Source organism: Lycorma delicatula, chromosome 10 (genome assembly GCF_047948215.1).
Source record: "Lycorma delicatula isolate Av1 chromosome 10, ASM4794821v1, whole genome shotgun sequence".
In the NCBI taxonomy this organism is placed as follows: Eukaryota; Metazoa; Arthropoda; class Insecta; order Hemiptera; family Fulgoridae; genus Lycorma; species Lycorma delicatula.
In genome coordinates, this window is record NC_134464.1 from 95,542,233 (window position 1) to 95,560,442 (window position 18,210).

At 28.8% G+C, this 18,210-nt stretch overlaps 1 protein-coding gene across 1 annotated transcript in view; it reads right to left on the bottom strand.

Moving 5' to 3' along the window:
* LOC142331764 (uncharacterized) overlaps nucleotides 1–18,210 on the bottom strand; it is a 58,806-nt gene that overhangs the window by 4,482 nt on the left and 36,114 nt on the right. Inside the window, exons 10-16 of the mRNA XM_075377847.1 lie at nucleotides 15,290–15,399; nucleotides 14,570–14,716; nucleotides 9,738–9,996; nucleotides 8,478–8,566; nucleotides 6,482–6,668; nucleotides 4,325–4,567; nucleotides 1,634–1,875 (exon numbers count right to left, since the gene is read on the bottom strand). Of these exons, the coding sequence (XP_075233962.1) occupies nucleotides 1,634–1,875; nucleotides 4,325–4,567; nucleotides 6,482–6,668; nucleotides 8,478–8,566; nucleotides 9,738–9,996; nucleotides 14,570–14,716; nucleotides 15,290–15,399 (1,277 nt within the window). The remainder of the gene's footprint in view (nucleotides 1–1,633; nucleotides 1,876–4,324; nucleotides 4,568–6,481; nucleotides 6,669–8,477; nucleotides 8,567–9,737; nucleotides 9,997–14,569; nucleotides 14,717–15,289; nucleotides 15,400–18,210) is intronic.

The window sequence follows — 18,210 nt, forward strand, 5'->3', positions numbered from 1 at the left end:
TTTGTTTCTTATCCTCAATTTTGAAGTTGTGTTGTTTTTGGGTGTTTCCAAACGCTCCGATTCATTGTTATCTTTTAAGCAGCTGCCCACCGGATCCGAGTGCAGCCTTCTCTGGTATTTACCAGACGGTGGATTTTTTCTTAAAAGACCTTCCATATTTGACTTTCAAAGGCAAGTCAGCCTTGGGTGGGAATAAATTCCCGAGTTACAACTCTGGATGTGATCCAGAGAGGTGATTCCGATTTAGTTCACCAGTAGAAATCTCCACGTTTCTAACTGGTTATCCAGACAAACCAACGTGGAGGCGCAAACCGATTTTCTTAATTGAGATTTTAAGTATGGAGAAAGTTTAAATCGTTTCCGGAATCATTTCGTCCGTACATACATTTATAAATATTAAAAAGAATATTAATACTCAACCTCCACGTTCGACCGTATTTGTCGTCGAGTTTTTTCAGTCTTGGTGATCCATAATGCCTCCACGGGAATGTTAAGCCTTAGTTTTGACATCACATCTGTAAACCCATGTTTCATCACCTGTTATGACACATTTCAGTAGTTCTGCGTTGTTGCTGGCTTCATTTAGCGACTCCTGAGAAACTTCCATTCGCCGTTGTTTCTGTATGAAATTCAACAATTCTGGAACAAATTTTGCTATCACATGTTTCATACCCAAAACATCTGAAAAAATTTCATGGCATGAGCCTACTGATATCCCAACATCATCAGCGACTTCTCTTATTGTGATTTGGTAATTATTCATAATCATTTCTTTCATTTTTTCCACGTTTTCATCGGTTGTTGATGTGCTGGGGCGTCCAGGGCACTCATTATCTTCAACGTCTTCACGACCTTCTTGGAAATGCTTATACCACTCGTAAACCCTTGCTTTACTCATAGCAGACTCACCAAAAGCATTATTTAACATTTTTAAAGCATTGCTACACTTTATTCCATTCTTATAGCAAAAATTAATACAAATTTTCTTATTATTTATATAAATAAAAAATTGCCCCGTACCAAAACACATGTTATCCTTTTGACAGCTGACAGACTAAACACGCAATATGGCTAAAAATGTACAGATACTTTTCAGACATGTTTACCAATACAACAACGAAAAAAATCCCGAGAACCAAACTAATACAACCCACAAAATTTCAATTCTCGTTACTTTTTGAACAGACTTCATATATCCAGGAAAGAAACAGGCTTTAAGTTGCCAAGTTGAAATAATAAAGAGTTGACAAATTTATAAAATCTTCTATTCTTTAAAACTCTTATTTGATGCACTTCATCAACATATAATTAAAATTTTACGACTATCATATCAAACACTAACAATAGCCTTAGTTCTGATGTTTAAATATGTATTATCATACGTATAATTAAGGTGTACTTCTAAACTTTTCTATGCTTAAAAGTCCCATACGAAACAAAAATAAAATGTGACAAACATGAAACATGAGAAAAAGTACTTGTATATACAGGTTATATTTTCCAAGTTCTACTTATCATTAAAACAAAACAAACATATTAAATATTTAAATTTAGTATCTGGAAAGGCTAATTTATTAAAATCAGATATATATAGTAAATACACAAAATAAATGAAATATTAAATAATACATACTTGTTAGCGATATCAGTACGAAAAGTTGGAGGTAGATTACAAACACCGAGATTAATAACAGCAAGACCCATATTGCTATTTGGATTAATACCAACTGATACAAGGCACCTCCCAATTTTACAGGCAGTTAACATTAAATCTATGGATAAAGTTATTTCTTGAATAACCATCTCACCCATACGACAACCCAATTTTGCCCTCATAATACAACTTTGTGATCGTTTAATATGTTTTGTGACTTTCTGAAAAACACAAAAAACAAATATCATAAACGTTAGTGAAATCTATTTATAAAAAAGATAGTACAGTACAGTGAAATTTCAACTAAAAAAATAACAATACAACAATTTTAAAAATTATTTGTGTCTACAGTAGTAATAAACAAGATTTAATAAAAAATACTCTAATAGTAAAAAATTGAGAATAACAGGTTTCTTATCAAATCTATATAATTTCATCCATCTGATAATTTTAACGGTCAAGAGGGGCTCTCAAAATCAGAAAATAATAAATGCCCACCTCTACTGACATAAATTTCAACCACATAACTGATTTATTTGGCTTGAATTTCTACTTTACTACTAACAATAAAAATTTAACAGAACTGATTTAGGTACAAGAAGTACGCACAAGAAGTCTGACTTTTTTTTTATATTAATTTTGGTTTTAATGATTTGGTTTAATGTTTTTAAGAATAAATACTGTAGATAAAGAAATGTCAATGTTCTAACTTGCGGTATGATAATGAATGACACATCTAATTTGCCCAGCTCAAATTTTTTTGATCTTAAAAATCTTCATCAAATTTTCATATTACAACTTCAGATTCACTACTAAAGCATATCTAAATTTCAATTAAATAACCTGAATTTAAGTGAAGAGTATTTTTATCCCATACCTAAAAATGTTCAGAAAATTCATTTGCTCACCTCCCACTTCCACCATAAGACTGAAAGTAATACCATACTTTTCTTAGAAAAGTCAGTAATAGTTGATTTATTTCTGTACTCATTTTTTTTTTAAATTTAAAAAATAGACACTAACAATCACTGGGATCTATTGATGAAACAAATTTTTAAAATATTTAAATAATTTAAATATGTTCCAATATTATGTATGTTCTTTCATCCTGCTGACTTGTATGGAGAATGCTACTCTGTCTACTTTTGACTTAGAAATTCTGAAGTCAATTCTGTCAGAAATAGCATTTTCCACACAATATGAAATTCATTATCATCCATTATGACTATTATTGTACATGCCTTTAAGAAACTATAAAGTAAGTATGTTAGTAAATTAAAAATTATTTTTTTAAATTTTACTGCTTCCCAGCTTTATTTATAAAAAAAATTAATTTGCAAGAAAGAGAAGAAATAACTGTTTTTCTAAACTGCTGGAGTATGTATTTATTTTTGTAAGTTTTCCATCCAAATTTTCTTAATCTTTGTTAAAAAAAATATTATGTAGAAAAAAGGCAATTTTTTTAATTAAAAAATCTTTCACCAAATTGTCCAGAAAAATTTACAATTTATAAAGGAACTAATTTTCCTCTCCTCTACAAAATAAAAAAAAAAAAAAATGATCCATACAAAATCAGATCTCTAGTCACACAAATTATAGAGATACATAAAGCATACAAATAATGCTCACAGCAACAAAAAAAATTTAAAAATAAAACAAACTGAACTTAAAATGAATATAATATTTTTATATGATATAAAATAATTTAACAAAATATTTAAATCATAAAAAATTGTTTCGCAAGATAAATTTAACAATAATGGCAATAAAAAAGTTGCAATAATCGTAAACAAATAAAAAATTCAGTATAAACAAATGTATGCTCGAAATGCTTTGATTCAAATGATTCCCAGAACTGTCCCAAATATATTTTGAAAAAACTCACGATTTCAAAAATTTCAAATAAAAAAACAATTTCTTAGCTATGACAAAATAACTAACAAATTTATCTAATGCAATTTAATAAGCTGTTTCGTTTACAACTCAGCTGAATATTATAAAGTATATTAATTTGAATTTTATTATTCTGACCAACTGTAGGCATCACTGAGTAAATAAATTAAAATGGCATGCATTACAGTTCATGTAATATTATGTGCTGGTAGACGTTTGGCTGTTTGAACTGTGATTACTTTTGTCAATAATTTAAAGTCTTAAACTTTAATATTTAGATTAAATTTGTATTTATAAAAACTAAAGTTCTGTTTCAACTGTGTTTTAATATACACCTAAATTAGCCACCAACGTCTCTGGATCTCACTCCATTAAGTTATTGTTTATGGGTTTGAATGAATAGTGAAGTTTATAAACTTAAAAGTTAATATGGAAGATATCACTTGAATTTTGTAAATACTAATCATGATTTTCTGGTAAATATTAAATTCATAAAATAATATAACAAGTTTTGTATTGAGCAACACAAGATCATCAAAACAAGTTTAGAAATGGATTAATTTTAATCATGAACTTTTTAATGTAATGAATGTACGGTGGAATTTTTTACATGATGAATTTTTTCTCTAATGAAGAACTAATAAATTTTATTTTTCCTAGTTTTAATTTCAACAATACCTTAAAGCTGATACCACATAAAATCATAATTTAAAAATTAAACAAAAAATAAACAATACTAAAAAAGTTATAATTTAATAAATAATAAAAAGAACTTACAGCAAATGTGTCGATATTTAAATTATCTAAAGATACACTATCAGGATCGGTGAGTAATTGATAGAATATAGAACCAGCATGAGACGGTAAATCAGATGAATCATTAGGTTCTTGATTACGACTACATCTAACAGTATATGTTTCAGCGTTACCAAGATCCAGTATAGTATCACCAGTACAGCATGCACTGTCCATAAATATGTGTGTATCTAACAAAGCTGATAATGAATTATGCAAGTAATCCTGGGGAAAAAGTAACTGTGATTAATCTTTTTTTGAAGTCAATAAATTGCTTATATTTTTAAATACATAATAAAGGTACGGTAAATACATAATAATTTAAATAAATAAACGTGAAGTATAGGACCTTCCCTTGTAGGTGTTTAACCCAAAAACAAATGTGGATGAACTATACGAGATCTGTTCAAAAAATAACTGAAAATTTTTAATTATACGCCAACGGAGATGTTTACTTACAGTTGGCAGTATAGTGTTGTGCATAACCTCCTCTGTAACCACATGTTCTTGGATTGTTGATATCTTGTTTAGTTTTCGCTTTATTGTTATTTGAGTTCAATGTGTTTAAATGTGAGTAGCGATTTTTATAATTGTGATTTTCAGGAGCAACGATACAACGTAAGATTTTGCATGAAACTGGGAAAAACTTTCACAGAAACATTTCAACGTTTGGAACAAGCTTACAGAGATGATGCTCTGGGTCATATGCAATGTTCCAATGGTTTTCATAATTTAAAAGTGGTTGTCAGTCAAATGACGATGACCCTCGACAAGAAAGGCCTTTGACTTCAACTGATGACACCAGCGTTCAGAAAATAAATGATCTGGTGCATGTAAATCACCGACTGACTGTCAAAGAACTTGCAGAAGAGGTTAGTATCTTGATTGGATCAAGCCATGACATTTTGACTGAAAAATTGAATATGCATAGAGTTGGAGCAAAGTTTGTTCCTTGTTTGATGACCACAAAAAAAAACCAGAGTTGTGGCGAGACAACTCATGGTTCCTTCACCACGAAAATATGCCCAGCTTTGTCAAATCGTCAGTTTTGTGCCAAAAATCAGATGAATGTCCTCCCTACTCGCCAGACCTGAGTCCTCGCGATTTTTTCTTATTTCCGAAATTAAAATCACTGATGAAAAGACACTGTTTTGAGACTATTGATGACATTAACGCAAATTTGTCTTAAACCTTAAAGGCCATTTCAAATGAAGCTATCCAGGATTGCTTTGCAAAGTGGAAATGCTGCTGGAAAAAGTGTGTAAATAGGGGAGGGGAGTACTCTGAAGTAGACAAGAACCAATAACCTGTAAAATTAACAATAAAGATGAAATAAATAAAGTTTGGTTATTTTCTCAACAGACCTCATACAAAGAATGTCAATCTAAACTGAATACATTTATTATGATTTTAATTTAAACTGGAGTATGCATATGGCTATTACTTTAATATGTGTATGCATTCTAAACATTCAGACATTACTAACATTTTAATAAATATAATTTCAGCCATTACAGATAAAGTTGAGTTATTTCTTATGAATATATGAGGGCAAGGATATTTACGATAAAAATTCTTTTTTATCCACCTGAAAGAACAATTGAACGACTGAAAGATCTATTTCTATATTTAAACTTTAACATGAAGCGAGTTTTTTTAGCACACACCCGTTTCAAAAATTCCTGTCCTACATTCCATGTCACATTTTGGGCTTCACAAGCTTCTCGGAAGCTTGTGAAATTCCCATTTTTCAGGCTTTTTTCATGGGATTCATTATCTGGAAATCATATAACACAAGGTGAGATCTGTATAGAGAATATTCTCATGCTGCCCACTAGCATTTTTTCATGCAATTCTTCATGACATGTGACTAATGAAGTGTTCTATTGTCATGCAGGAGCAAAACATTTTGTGGTTGTTGATCTTTAATTGCCTCTTCAAGGTTTCAACAAAATTAATTCAGATTAACACCTTATTTGCTGAAGGTATTATTGACAACCTTTCAAAAATACAGGGCCTTTAAAACTTATTCAGAATGGTAGGCGAGTATATTAGGTTAGTGTGTATATATATATGGATAGTGTATATGTAAGTAAACTATATATTTACTATAATAAAAAATTTATAAGAAAAACCTACCAAATGAGTATCAGTATTCCATGACAATCCAGCACTTACTAAAAACCCGGGCCAACTGAATGGATGTGGAGTTAAGTGATAAGAACCTGACCAGTGGGCAACGACAACACCAAGTGCACCAGTTCTGTTAACTGCTTGAACTGCTCGATATATATTACAAATTGACGCTTCAGGACAACCGGCTAAACTGTAATAAATTTAAAAAAAATATATTCAGAAACATATATACCAGATTTGTAAATGAAGTAACAAAACTACTCACATAAAGAATGAAATAGCAACACTGCAAGATCACCCTTCACATGATGTTTAATTAAAATACTTCATAGAACTTCAGAACGAATTTCAACATCCTAGCATCATCACCAGGTAATTTTTTAGTGTGTTTTTATATAGAGTTTTTTTTTGTATCACAGAAATGGGAGAGCATAATTTTGAACAATGATGTCTGATAAAGTTTTTTTTTATCAAACACATAAAAAATTGCCATTCAAACTTTTAAAAAATGAAATGCTTTTAAAACTTTTAAAAAATGGGCATGTTTTATCAAGATCACAAGTGTTTACAAATAGCACAAGGCATTTTTGACAACCTTTCAAAAATACAGGGCCTTTAAAACTTCTAATTCATTAAAAATGAGCCCTGCAAGACCTTCAGTTCTGAAAAAATTACAATATGGAAAATGACAATGGTATGGTATGAAAAATGACAATATGGAAAAAGTGTGCATCCTTATTCAGCTATACCATCAACTAACAGCAAGAATATAATAGGTAGTGAATTAAATTTGAACCATACCACAGTCCATTAGATTTAGCCTTTAGAAAAGTAAACATGAAGATTGTGGTAGCATTACGACAAACACTATTCTTCATATCTGTTAATGAATTTTTGGTTGAAAAGGGCATTCTTCAGTTCCTTATTCACTAGATTTCAGCCCGTAAGGCTTTCTTCTTTTCCAAATTAAATGTACATAAGAAATGTTTCTAAGAATACAATTTTGGAACTGCGGAAACAACTAAAACGTACTGCTGTACAAAGAATGGGAGCAATGGCTCTGGTGAAGTGGTAGCCTTTAAAGGAAACTATCTTGAAATATATCAATGAGATCTCTACTTTTTGACATGAGTACAGTTATACAGATCACAAAAAAATAATTTATTAAAAAATTACAAATAATAAATGATAAGAGAATCTTACCAAATAAAAATTCAGTGATAAAAATTAAAAATGAACTCAAAAACAGCTTGCTAAAATTTAATTCTTTCATTATTATCAACAGCTTAAAGAATAATGACATGTTTAACCTGTTAAGTACCACACAGTTATGTTACTGAATGCTTATTATTAGTCTATGATATATATATATATAATATTATTTCAGCTTCTCTCATTCCAGAACCTTTTAGCTAGTATTTTTTTTCAAATTTCCTTTAATTCTAACATTTATTAAAAAAACAGAGCTAAATATTCATTCTTTTTTAATTTTGAATTGCCTAGTAATATTTATAAGAATTGTTTGAAAATTTATGACCTACTGATAAAATACAATTTAATATTAAAGTGGTAATAATTAATATATTTATGAAAGTTTTTAGAAAAATATTTACAGAGACAATTATTAAAATTAAACCCGATTGTATGCCCTTTCATCGTCAAACCAATATATATATATATATATATACCCTTATATATGCTTAAAATTCAGTCATTAAACATTTAAAATTTTTCAAATAAATGGAACTTGTTCTTCCAAAGACTTTACAGAACTAATGTATCTTCATATGAGTTTCTGTAAACCGCTGTAACTGATTTCAGTTTACAGTTGTGGAAGCATCATTAAGAGGACTTTGCAGAAGAATGTACTGATAATTAGCTTCTAAAGGTCTTTGGAAAAAAATAACTTCTTTTAATAAGTTTTATTATTAGGTTAGTATAACCAATACTACCTCAGAGGAACAACAATTAAAACTAAAAACATAAAAAAAACTTATACCTATTCCAAGATGCAGTACCAGGACAAAGACAAGTAGCACATCCCAATTGATGATATCCTTTTGTCCATTCTAGAAAATCATAATCTGCCTGCAAAATAAAAGAATCCTAAAATCAGAAACCTGTACAGACCCTTCTTAGTTTTTATTAATGAATAACAATCTAAATGAAAATTCATCTTTTCTATTTTTACTATTTTTAGCACATCCCAACTGATGATACCCTTTTTTCCATTTAGCATTTAATTATAAAATATAAAAATCTCCTCTTATCTAATAATAATAATCATATTATTCATGGAGCTGTCTATTTTTAAATTTTACAATCAGTTAAAAGCTAAGGCTAATGACTATTTTAAATGTTTTGTAAAAAATAAAAAAGTAGCTATTCGTTTCACCTTTAATGAATAAATAATGAATTAAAAACTTATTGAAAATATTCAAACAAAATATCCAAAAATATTTCATCTAATGATCAACTATGACTACATTTGGTACAGTTACTTTGCATACCTTGCCAAAAATGTTATTTGGCCTTTTTACCTCTGATTCTAGCTAAAACCAGAAACAAGTGTGTAACATTTTAAAAAGGCCACATTCAGAAATAATAAAATAGTAGTAACCATTTATAGTATTCATCTCAATATAAGACATGCCTCATTTAAAATTCCAAAATTTTTTATCCAATGCTCAGCCTTAAACAAACAGCTCACAAATCATGACAAAAAAAAACACAATTAGGGCAAATTGTAGTTTATAAGAATACTAGCTGTAAGAGATGAAACAACTGTAATTGAATAACCTGATAATGGGGATATGATGAAGCCTGTGTGGTGAATTAATCCATACATAAGTAAAAAACGTTTTAAACTGTGCAGAAGACAAGGCTGATACAGTGCAGTTACAAGCTGCTTTGATATTGAGATAAAAAGTGAACTTCCCTTAAAACAAAATTTAATGGAAAAAATGTTTAATTATTTGAATAATCTTTATTTAAATTATTTCTTTAAAATTCACATTTGTATCTCAAATAATGCAATGTTTAAATCTTTTGATAATCAAGGGCATCAGATTTAGTCTAAACAGTTCATTAGGTTAATGATTTTTAAAGAAAAAAAAATTGTTTGATAAAAATCTGATTTCTCTAACTGCAACGGAACTACAATGCAATTTCAAATCCTTAAAATAAATTTTTAATAAAAAAAAAAACAATTTAAAAATTAATTAAATACATTAGATAATTTAAAATAGCAACTACCAACCAAAAATCCATATTCAATAAGTATCATATTACTAGGCACATATAAATTCTCTAGTGACTGTGAATGCAAACTGTTAGCACACATCATAACAGTTACTTCTGGAGGTAATGAGAGTAAATGCCAGACTTCTTGTAGGCCGTAACCATGATTATTAGAAACATTTAACAAGCCACCAATAGTTGAGGAAGTTGAGTTATTACTATTGTCTTCACCACTACCAATTAATAAACCACTTAATCTAGGACCTATATGAACATATCTGAAACAAAACAAGTAAGAAATTAAAATTATAAAGTAATTTTTAATAAATTTACCATGTGTTAATTACAAAATTTTCTAACAGACATCACATACAATCATGGGTATTATGAAATGATTACTGTCCTCTGAAAAGAACATTGGAAAGGAAACCCTGAATGTTATTTTTAAAAAGTAAATTCAAAATAAAATTAGTAAAAAAAATGAAGAAATTGGTCTCCTCTAAAAAGTCATTGAAATTATTAGCATTAAAATGGACGGATGATTATGTCCTCAAGCAAGTATCTCGTTAGTCTGCTCACTAAGGAAAAGTTGAAGAGGAAAGTTGGAAAAATGAATAAGTTGAGCAAAGGTCATATTTTAAAATAAGAGGCAGCTACTTATTTCAAAGCCTAAGTTCAAATAATATAAAAAATTTGACGTGAACACCATATGACTTCCTTGTATGCCTATTATTTACTTACATTTTTTCATAATTTTTTTTTTTTGTTATTGAATTATTTATTGTAAAGATTTTTTTACAATCAGAGATTAATAATTATTAATAAATCAATAATCTAGATAAAAAAAAGGGAGAAGTCGGATTCTTTTCGATGTGCCTTCCCCTTGTAAGACCAAATATTTCATTAATTTAAGTTTTATTGGTCTATAACTCTGGAACCAATGAAAATAAGTACCACTTATGATGTATTGTTGAAAAGCTCCCAATGAGGGCTTATTACTGCAGTTAAGAAAAAGTACAAAATATAAATTTTTTGGATTTTGAGCTTTTTTTGGACACTTCTGGTCCAGTTGATTGCAATCAAAAGGGAAGGTGCACAACTACATGTTACAACAGTCCTAAATCCAAAATTTCAACATTCTATGGCTAATTGTTTTTGTTATGCGAGATGTGTACATATGTACAGACGTCACACTGAAACTAGTTAAAATGGATTCAGGGATGCTCAAAATGGATATTTCCGTTGAAATCTGAAAACCAAAATTGTTTGCCATCATAATACTTCCTTTATTTCATACAAGGAAGTAAAAAGGCATAATTACAGAGTTGTAATCGAAGATGTGGATCTATAGAAGAAACAAGGAAATAGCTTTAGAGGCTTTTGAAGTTTTCTATAGGACAATAAGGTTACAGCTAAAATGAACAGAAAGATAACGAATTATGAGGTGATAGAGTACCTCAAAGGTTGAGAAAACAGATCGTTCTTCCACCCTAATGTGTTTGGTTAAGGTGCATATTTTTGGTAGAGTGTATTTAAGATTTTCATTCTAGATAGTATCTGGCCTCGGCTTCAATCTCTGAAGTAAGTCATCAGATTTTGGCGATGTTTCAAACAATAGTGTTGGAGTATCATATTTGCATAGTTTACAGTTCAATTAATATAAGAAAATACACAAGAGAAGAGAATTCTCTCTTATAAGTTTATATCATTATATACAGTCTCAATTTAAAGCAATAAATATTATATTTAACATTTTACTAATAAACATGCTTTTTTCATGTATGATGCATGCACATCTGAAAATAAGAGTAATTTTATGTACATATATAAAAGTTCAAATTCATAACATACTGAAAATCCATATAGTAGTCACGAGCAATTTCTAATTTTTATGAAAATTTGAAACAATAAAACAGAAGCCTACTGCAACAACATCATACAATCATTAAAATGCTAATAAACCTGAAGAAGGATGTCTTTGAAATAAGGATTCTGTGGTCAAACTCCACTCCTAATGAGAATAGGCTTTTTCAGCCTTCCTTTAAAAGTTGTTTATGGATTATGTTTGCAATCCACATGAAAATATTTTAAATGAGTTTTGAAAAGCCGATTAATACAAACATTAAGTGGCTGGAGTAAAGATTGATTATATCAAGAATTCAAACTTTGTTTTAGCTTTTACCCTTTTCTTTACATCATCTGTCACACATCCACGGAAACTGCCCATTAGCAACATACTTTTCAATTTCAAAAGAGCACTGACACGACCCTAAATACCCAGTCTAAAGCTAGCTTGTTTTTATCCACCTTTATTTGGCACCTAAAAATTACACCAGCCAATAATTTCATTCCCCTGGAAAGAATATTCTTTTAAATTTAATACATGGCTGAAATTTTTCTATCTGTAGTACTGTCAGCATGAAACTGCTTCACAAGTACATGAACAGTTTTATCCCTGATTGCATTACTTGCTGAATCTGTGGGCATGCCAAAATGTAGTAAAGTTTCATAATTCCTATTTACCCCGTAATAAAGTTTCTTTTCTAATTGAATTATGTGTCTACAAAAGACAATCCATCCAAATTATAATTTGGCTTAGAAAAACTTTAATTTTCAATAATTAATGGGGACTAAAGATTTTTTTAAAAGAAACATACATAAATACTAAAAATAATATTCATAACTTAAATTTACTTTTATTTGTCACTTGTAATACTAGTGTTTTTTACTGTATTCTGTCATTTTACGAATGGCACATTCTCTCATGAAATTAAACACTCTTCACTTTATTATTTCAAGTGGACTGACAGTTTCCACCATTATGTTGTTGGAAAATACCATTTGTTCTTTCATCTGTTCTGACATCTGTTCTTTCTGGCCACATTCAATAGTTCACAGTCTTTCCATAAAGGTATTTTTAACAAACTTTGGATCTAATAACTATTTTTCAATTATTCTAGAGTAATAGCTCCCAATATAAATGTACTGCAATATTATATAAAGCACTATTTAATTATTCTTGCTATTCTGAGTAAAGGTAGATATGGTACAATTAATTTTTCCAATTTTAAGTGATCAAATCTAGTAATAATTTGAATAATTTTTCAAAATCTGTATCAATCATGGACTACTTCTGATGCTAAAACGGATCAATAACTTGGATTTTATTTCTTTTCTCTCATTTCCTAAATCATCTACTTTATTTTTCAAATACAGGGTTCAATTTATTTTATTTTACAAAATGCTATATAGTTTTTTAAACTCATGAAAAACTATATAATACACTGTTTTTTTTACATAAAAAATAATCGGAAATGTATACAAATTAAAAAATTCTAAGTATTTGGTTCAGAATTTAAAATTTCACAGAACTAATTTTTAAAAAGGAAGAGATATTTTAAAATTATATATGTATTTTTTTTTAATGAAATATAGGAAAGCATAAAAGTTATAAAATATACATTAATTTGAATTTTTTCTAATAAAACTATATCTTCCTTCTTTATACAAAAAAAAGCATATTTATTTTCTTGCGATAATTTTGTAAACTTAATTGCAAAATTTGAGGTTGGTTGGAGGCTACACTGAGTGAAGGAAAAAGAGGTGGGTCTTTTCTAAATGAAATGTAGAGAACAACAATCTTCCTCTAGTTTGGAACTGTTAGTGTGCAAAATTTCATCACGATTGGAATAAAACTGTAGATATGTATAAAAGATAAATGGACAACCAGACATTCTTCTTTATATATATAAAATATTAAATGAAATTTAAATTACCAAAACACTAACCTCACCCCTCTTTTCACTAGTACAGTGTAGCCTTTAACCAACCTCAAATTTTACGATTTTACGAAGTTTACAAAAATATAGCAAGAAAATAAAGTCATTACTATGAAAATCGATGATTAATGAAAAAATTATTTTTGAATAAAAGAACAATTAGAAGTGGTAAAATAATAATATTAGGAGAATAATTATGCTGGAAAAAGGGTATCTGAAAATTAATGATTCTGGGAATTTTGCATTGGAACTTTTGACTTCGTACCCTTCAAACCTACTAAAATGCCACTGAAGAAATGAAAGAATATTGATCAGACAACACTGCAGCTAAAAAAAGCCATCCGTTCATCAGAAACACCTGAACAACGGGAGCTTCATCCATTCTATTACATAATAATGGCCTGTAAAAACTGTGTAATGGTACAAAACTCATCATAAGGAATCTGTTGCCCAATGTAGCTATTATGATCATCAATGGGAATGCTTCAGGAGAAGACCTATTTACCCCTCACATTCTGTTGATATATTTGTGTCACAAATATGCCTTTTGAATTCAAATGATTGCAGTTTTTCCCATTCGGCTTGCATTCAAGTATGGCAAGATTAATTTGAAAAGTCCATGTTTTTCGCATGATCAATTATATGTAGCTTGCTAAAGAGTTGGCACACCAAATAACTTTGTTTTTCTGTGCTATGGATGGACATATGAAGAATGTAGTGTACCATGAAGCTTTATGATAAGTAGAATTGTTGTTGGTATGTAATCTACATACACTCCTTGTTCACACATAAGAAATGATAAACATATTTAAATGAAGCCTCTTTATTGTACTCTGCACAAAGCCCAGGCAACACCGGGTAATCGAGCTAATATAATATACAGCTTAACTTTAAATTTCAATCTACACTGGTTTAGTCAAACTCTACCTTCAAAAGGCTAGAGAAAAATACTATGAAAAAAAAGACATTATTGTTAGTTCAAGTTTATTCTGATAAATCACTACTACATCCATTCACCCTATGCATAAATATAATTCATTAATTAGAAGATAATAAACATTATATGACTTACTTAAGATTAGTAAAACTAGCTAGTATTTCTTGAAATGCAGACCACATATCATTAATATCTTGTCTGGTAACTGTATTTTCAACATCTAATACTGGCAATAAACTAATAAATCTATCTTGGCAATACCTATCTATAGTTACCATTTCACTGAAACATAAATAATTATAAAGTTTTATTTATAAATTACACGAGTACATCATTTTGTTTTTAATTTAAATATTAGTAAAACATAAAGTAACGTTTTTGTATATTACAAATTCCCTTAACTACTAAACTTACTATTTTTAATCATTTGATTTCCAAATTCTGTGGCACTGATTAGGAGATCATCAGCCTGCAGTGAAACTGCAGTCAACACTGTTTTAACTATTTTTGTATGGAATTTGATTTAAGAAAATTGGCTTCAGCTGTTGTCAATTTACCTTCTAGGTTGCTATTTCTTGAAGGAATATGTATCATAAAATCATCACATTGCAAATGATATGGTTTACAATATTGTTCAAGAATTTTAAACAGTACTCTTGTTTTCATCCGTTCAAATGTAATTAATCTGCTATTATAGTCATTGATTAATCAGATTACAGCTGTAATTAATTAAGCAAAATAAGTTATACTAATTTAAATAAAAAATCAAAACAATAGGTTCTAATATACTGTAAAAAAATACCTTACTTTTTAATAACATTCAAGTATAATAAAAAATAAATTATATTATTTTACCTTCTCTTATAACATAACTGCCAATCTTGACTAGGCACTAATCTAGTGTATAAATGAAGATGAGATACTTTAAGGGAAGACCATGTATCAATCATTTCAAATAAGTAGTCCTGTAACAGAATAGATAACATTAAACTAATATATTTTATACAAGACAATAAAAAAAAAAAGAATAAAATTTATTAGTTTATATATATATATATATATATATATATATATATATATATATATATATATATATATATATATATATATATATATTTATAGATCAACCCAAGTACAGGATAATTGAAACAGGATTACTTATTTCAATACACAAGCAGAACCGCTTTTGCGAACTTACATAATTTTTTTTTTTTCAAAAAACATCATAAACTCACAATATATAATATAATATATATCATATCACTTACTCATTTATATTTTATGTTAAACATTTTTTAAACTAATTAAATTTTATTAAAACCTTTTAAATTAAATTTACTTTATCACTCTTTAAAATGCTATACAAAATTTAAAAAAAACATTTTTTTTAAATTAAAAATGATAAATCACAAGATGTAAAATATAAAAAATTGTTTAAAAATTAATTAAAAAAATTAAATGTAACAATTTTTTACAAATGTGCACAATGTGACATCAATAAAACAAATAAATTAAAAATAAATTTTTTAAAGTAAAATCAAAAACTTAAGTAAAGTATAAAATTATATGCTAGCCGTTTCACTGAATTTACTTTACTAACCAGGTTGGAAGATTAATTACTCAACATTATTATCAAAACAAATAGTGGTACTATTTACTGCAGCCTTTATAATAAACATCGTCTTCAAACTATGTCTGAAGGTTGATCATATTAAATTTATTCTTATGTTTATATATATAAATTTCTAAAATGTCAAAACCCTTATTTTATTATTCATATCCATATTGCTGCATTTTTAATTTCTAGTATTTTTAAGTTTTTCTGAATATCTGATATTGTGTGCTTATTTTTAATCAAATGATCTGATACATTAAAAAAATCCAGCTTATATATAGTAAAAAAACAAGAATTTTTGAAAACTGCAAGAAAAAAATGTGGACACAAACCTAACCATCACAATTAAAAAATATAAAATATCAAATTATCAAAATACCTAACATCAGTTTTTGAAAATTACATTAGGTACATGGTATCCTCTTGGTATACACTCTGCCAATCTACCGTTGAGGTTCTTCTTTGCTCGCTACAACATCTCAGGTGGACTGCCATGAATTTCATCTTCACTGCTAGTTTCAGTTCACCCAGCATCTTTGGCTGACTTTTGTAGACCACACTCTTAAGGTAGCCCCACAAGAAAAAATCACAAACTGACAAATCCAGTGATCTGGCCAGGGAATATCACTGAACTTTAGATGAAACAGTTACTGAATAATTCTCGCACAGCTGCCATTGATTGCCTTGCAGTGTGCGATGTCACAACATCCTGCTGAAACCAGGCTTCATGCTGGTGTGGAAAATTGTTCAATGCAAGTGTTACAGAAGATTGTAGCACATGAACATACTGATCCAAAGTGACAGTCATAGTGATCCGCTCCTCATTTTCAAAAAACTATGGTCTAATGACCCCGCATGATGAAACTGCACACCATACTGTTACCTTGATGCTGTGTAAAGGCCGTTCATGAACTTCATTGGGGTTGTTGTCTGCCCAGAGAAAATAGTTCTGCTTGTTCACATAACTTGTGAGACGGAAATATGCCTCATATGACATCCACAATTTGTCCAGAAATGAAGAATTTGGCGAACACTCTCTTGGGACAACCTGACCACAGGTGCTTGTTTACAAATTGAATGCTGTGGGCTCTGAAACACATATCAGCCTCAATAATGTGTGGAGAACAAGGCACTTCTTGGTCTTCCTATTGGTTTCTTTTTCAGAGTTGATCCAAAGTTTTTAATCCACATTTTTATCACGTGATTTGATGGAACATGCTCTAAATTGTAATGCTGTAGGAACTCCCTCTGTGTAACTTCCAAACTATCCCTGATTTTGTAAAACATTTTTATGGCAAAAGTACACTGTTGACTGTTCTATTGCTCCATGAGATGAGTGGTAAAGTTGCTGCTGCATAAAGCAGTGCTGCCAACTGTATATGACTGCCACTATACATTTCAAAAGTTTCCATTTTTTGTTTCACCTAACATTAACATACTGACCACAATGCTAGTATAATTTAATTATTTAACTTTATTAAATGAAATATAACCACAAAGACACAGTAAACAGACAAGTTAAATTTACCATATTAATTCCAAGAATCAATTTTCACAGGATCCTGCAATTTCAGTTGTTATTAAATTCTATAATTACATTGAAACACATTTATTTACAATTTTCACTGGAATGGTATTTGACATCATTCCTGTACTGAACAGCAGAATTCGCATATTCATCCATAAAAAATGATAAAATTTTCAAGAAAACAATTTTGACAAATTAAAAAAATTATAAATAATTAAGTTTTAATGAAATTATACAACTGAAGATGCTGGATCCGGTGAAGATTGATTCTTGGAATTAATATGGTAAGTTTAACTTATCTATTTCCTGTGTGTTGGTGGTTATATTTCATTTAATGCAAATTATTATTATTATTATTATTTAATATTATATATATATATATATATATATATATATATATATATATATATATATATATATATTTGTCAATGTAACTTTTTTCACTTTAAAAAAATCTACATGTTATCTGAAAAAAAATTTACAACAGGACTACCAGAGGAAATACCTACAAAAATCATTAAAAAGGTCCATTTTACCAAAGTACGACTTAAAACATAAAACCAAACAAATTAAATTCTAAGAAGCTCTTCCTTTGTTGTTCCTATAAAAGCTTAAAATCAAATTAATAAGAAA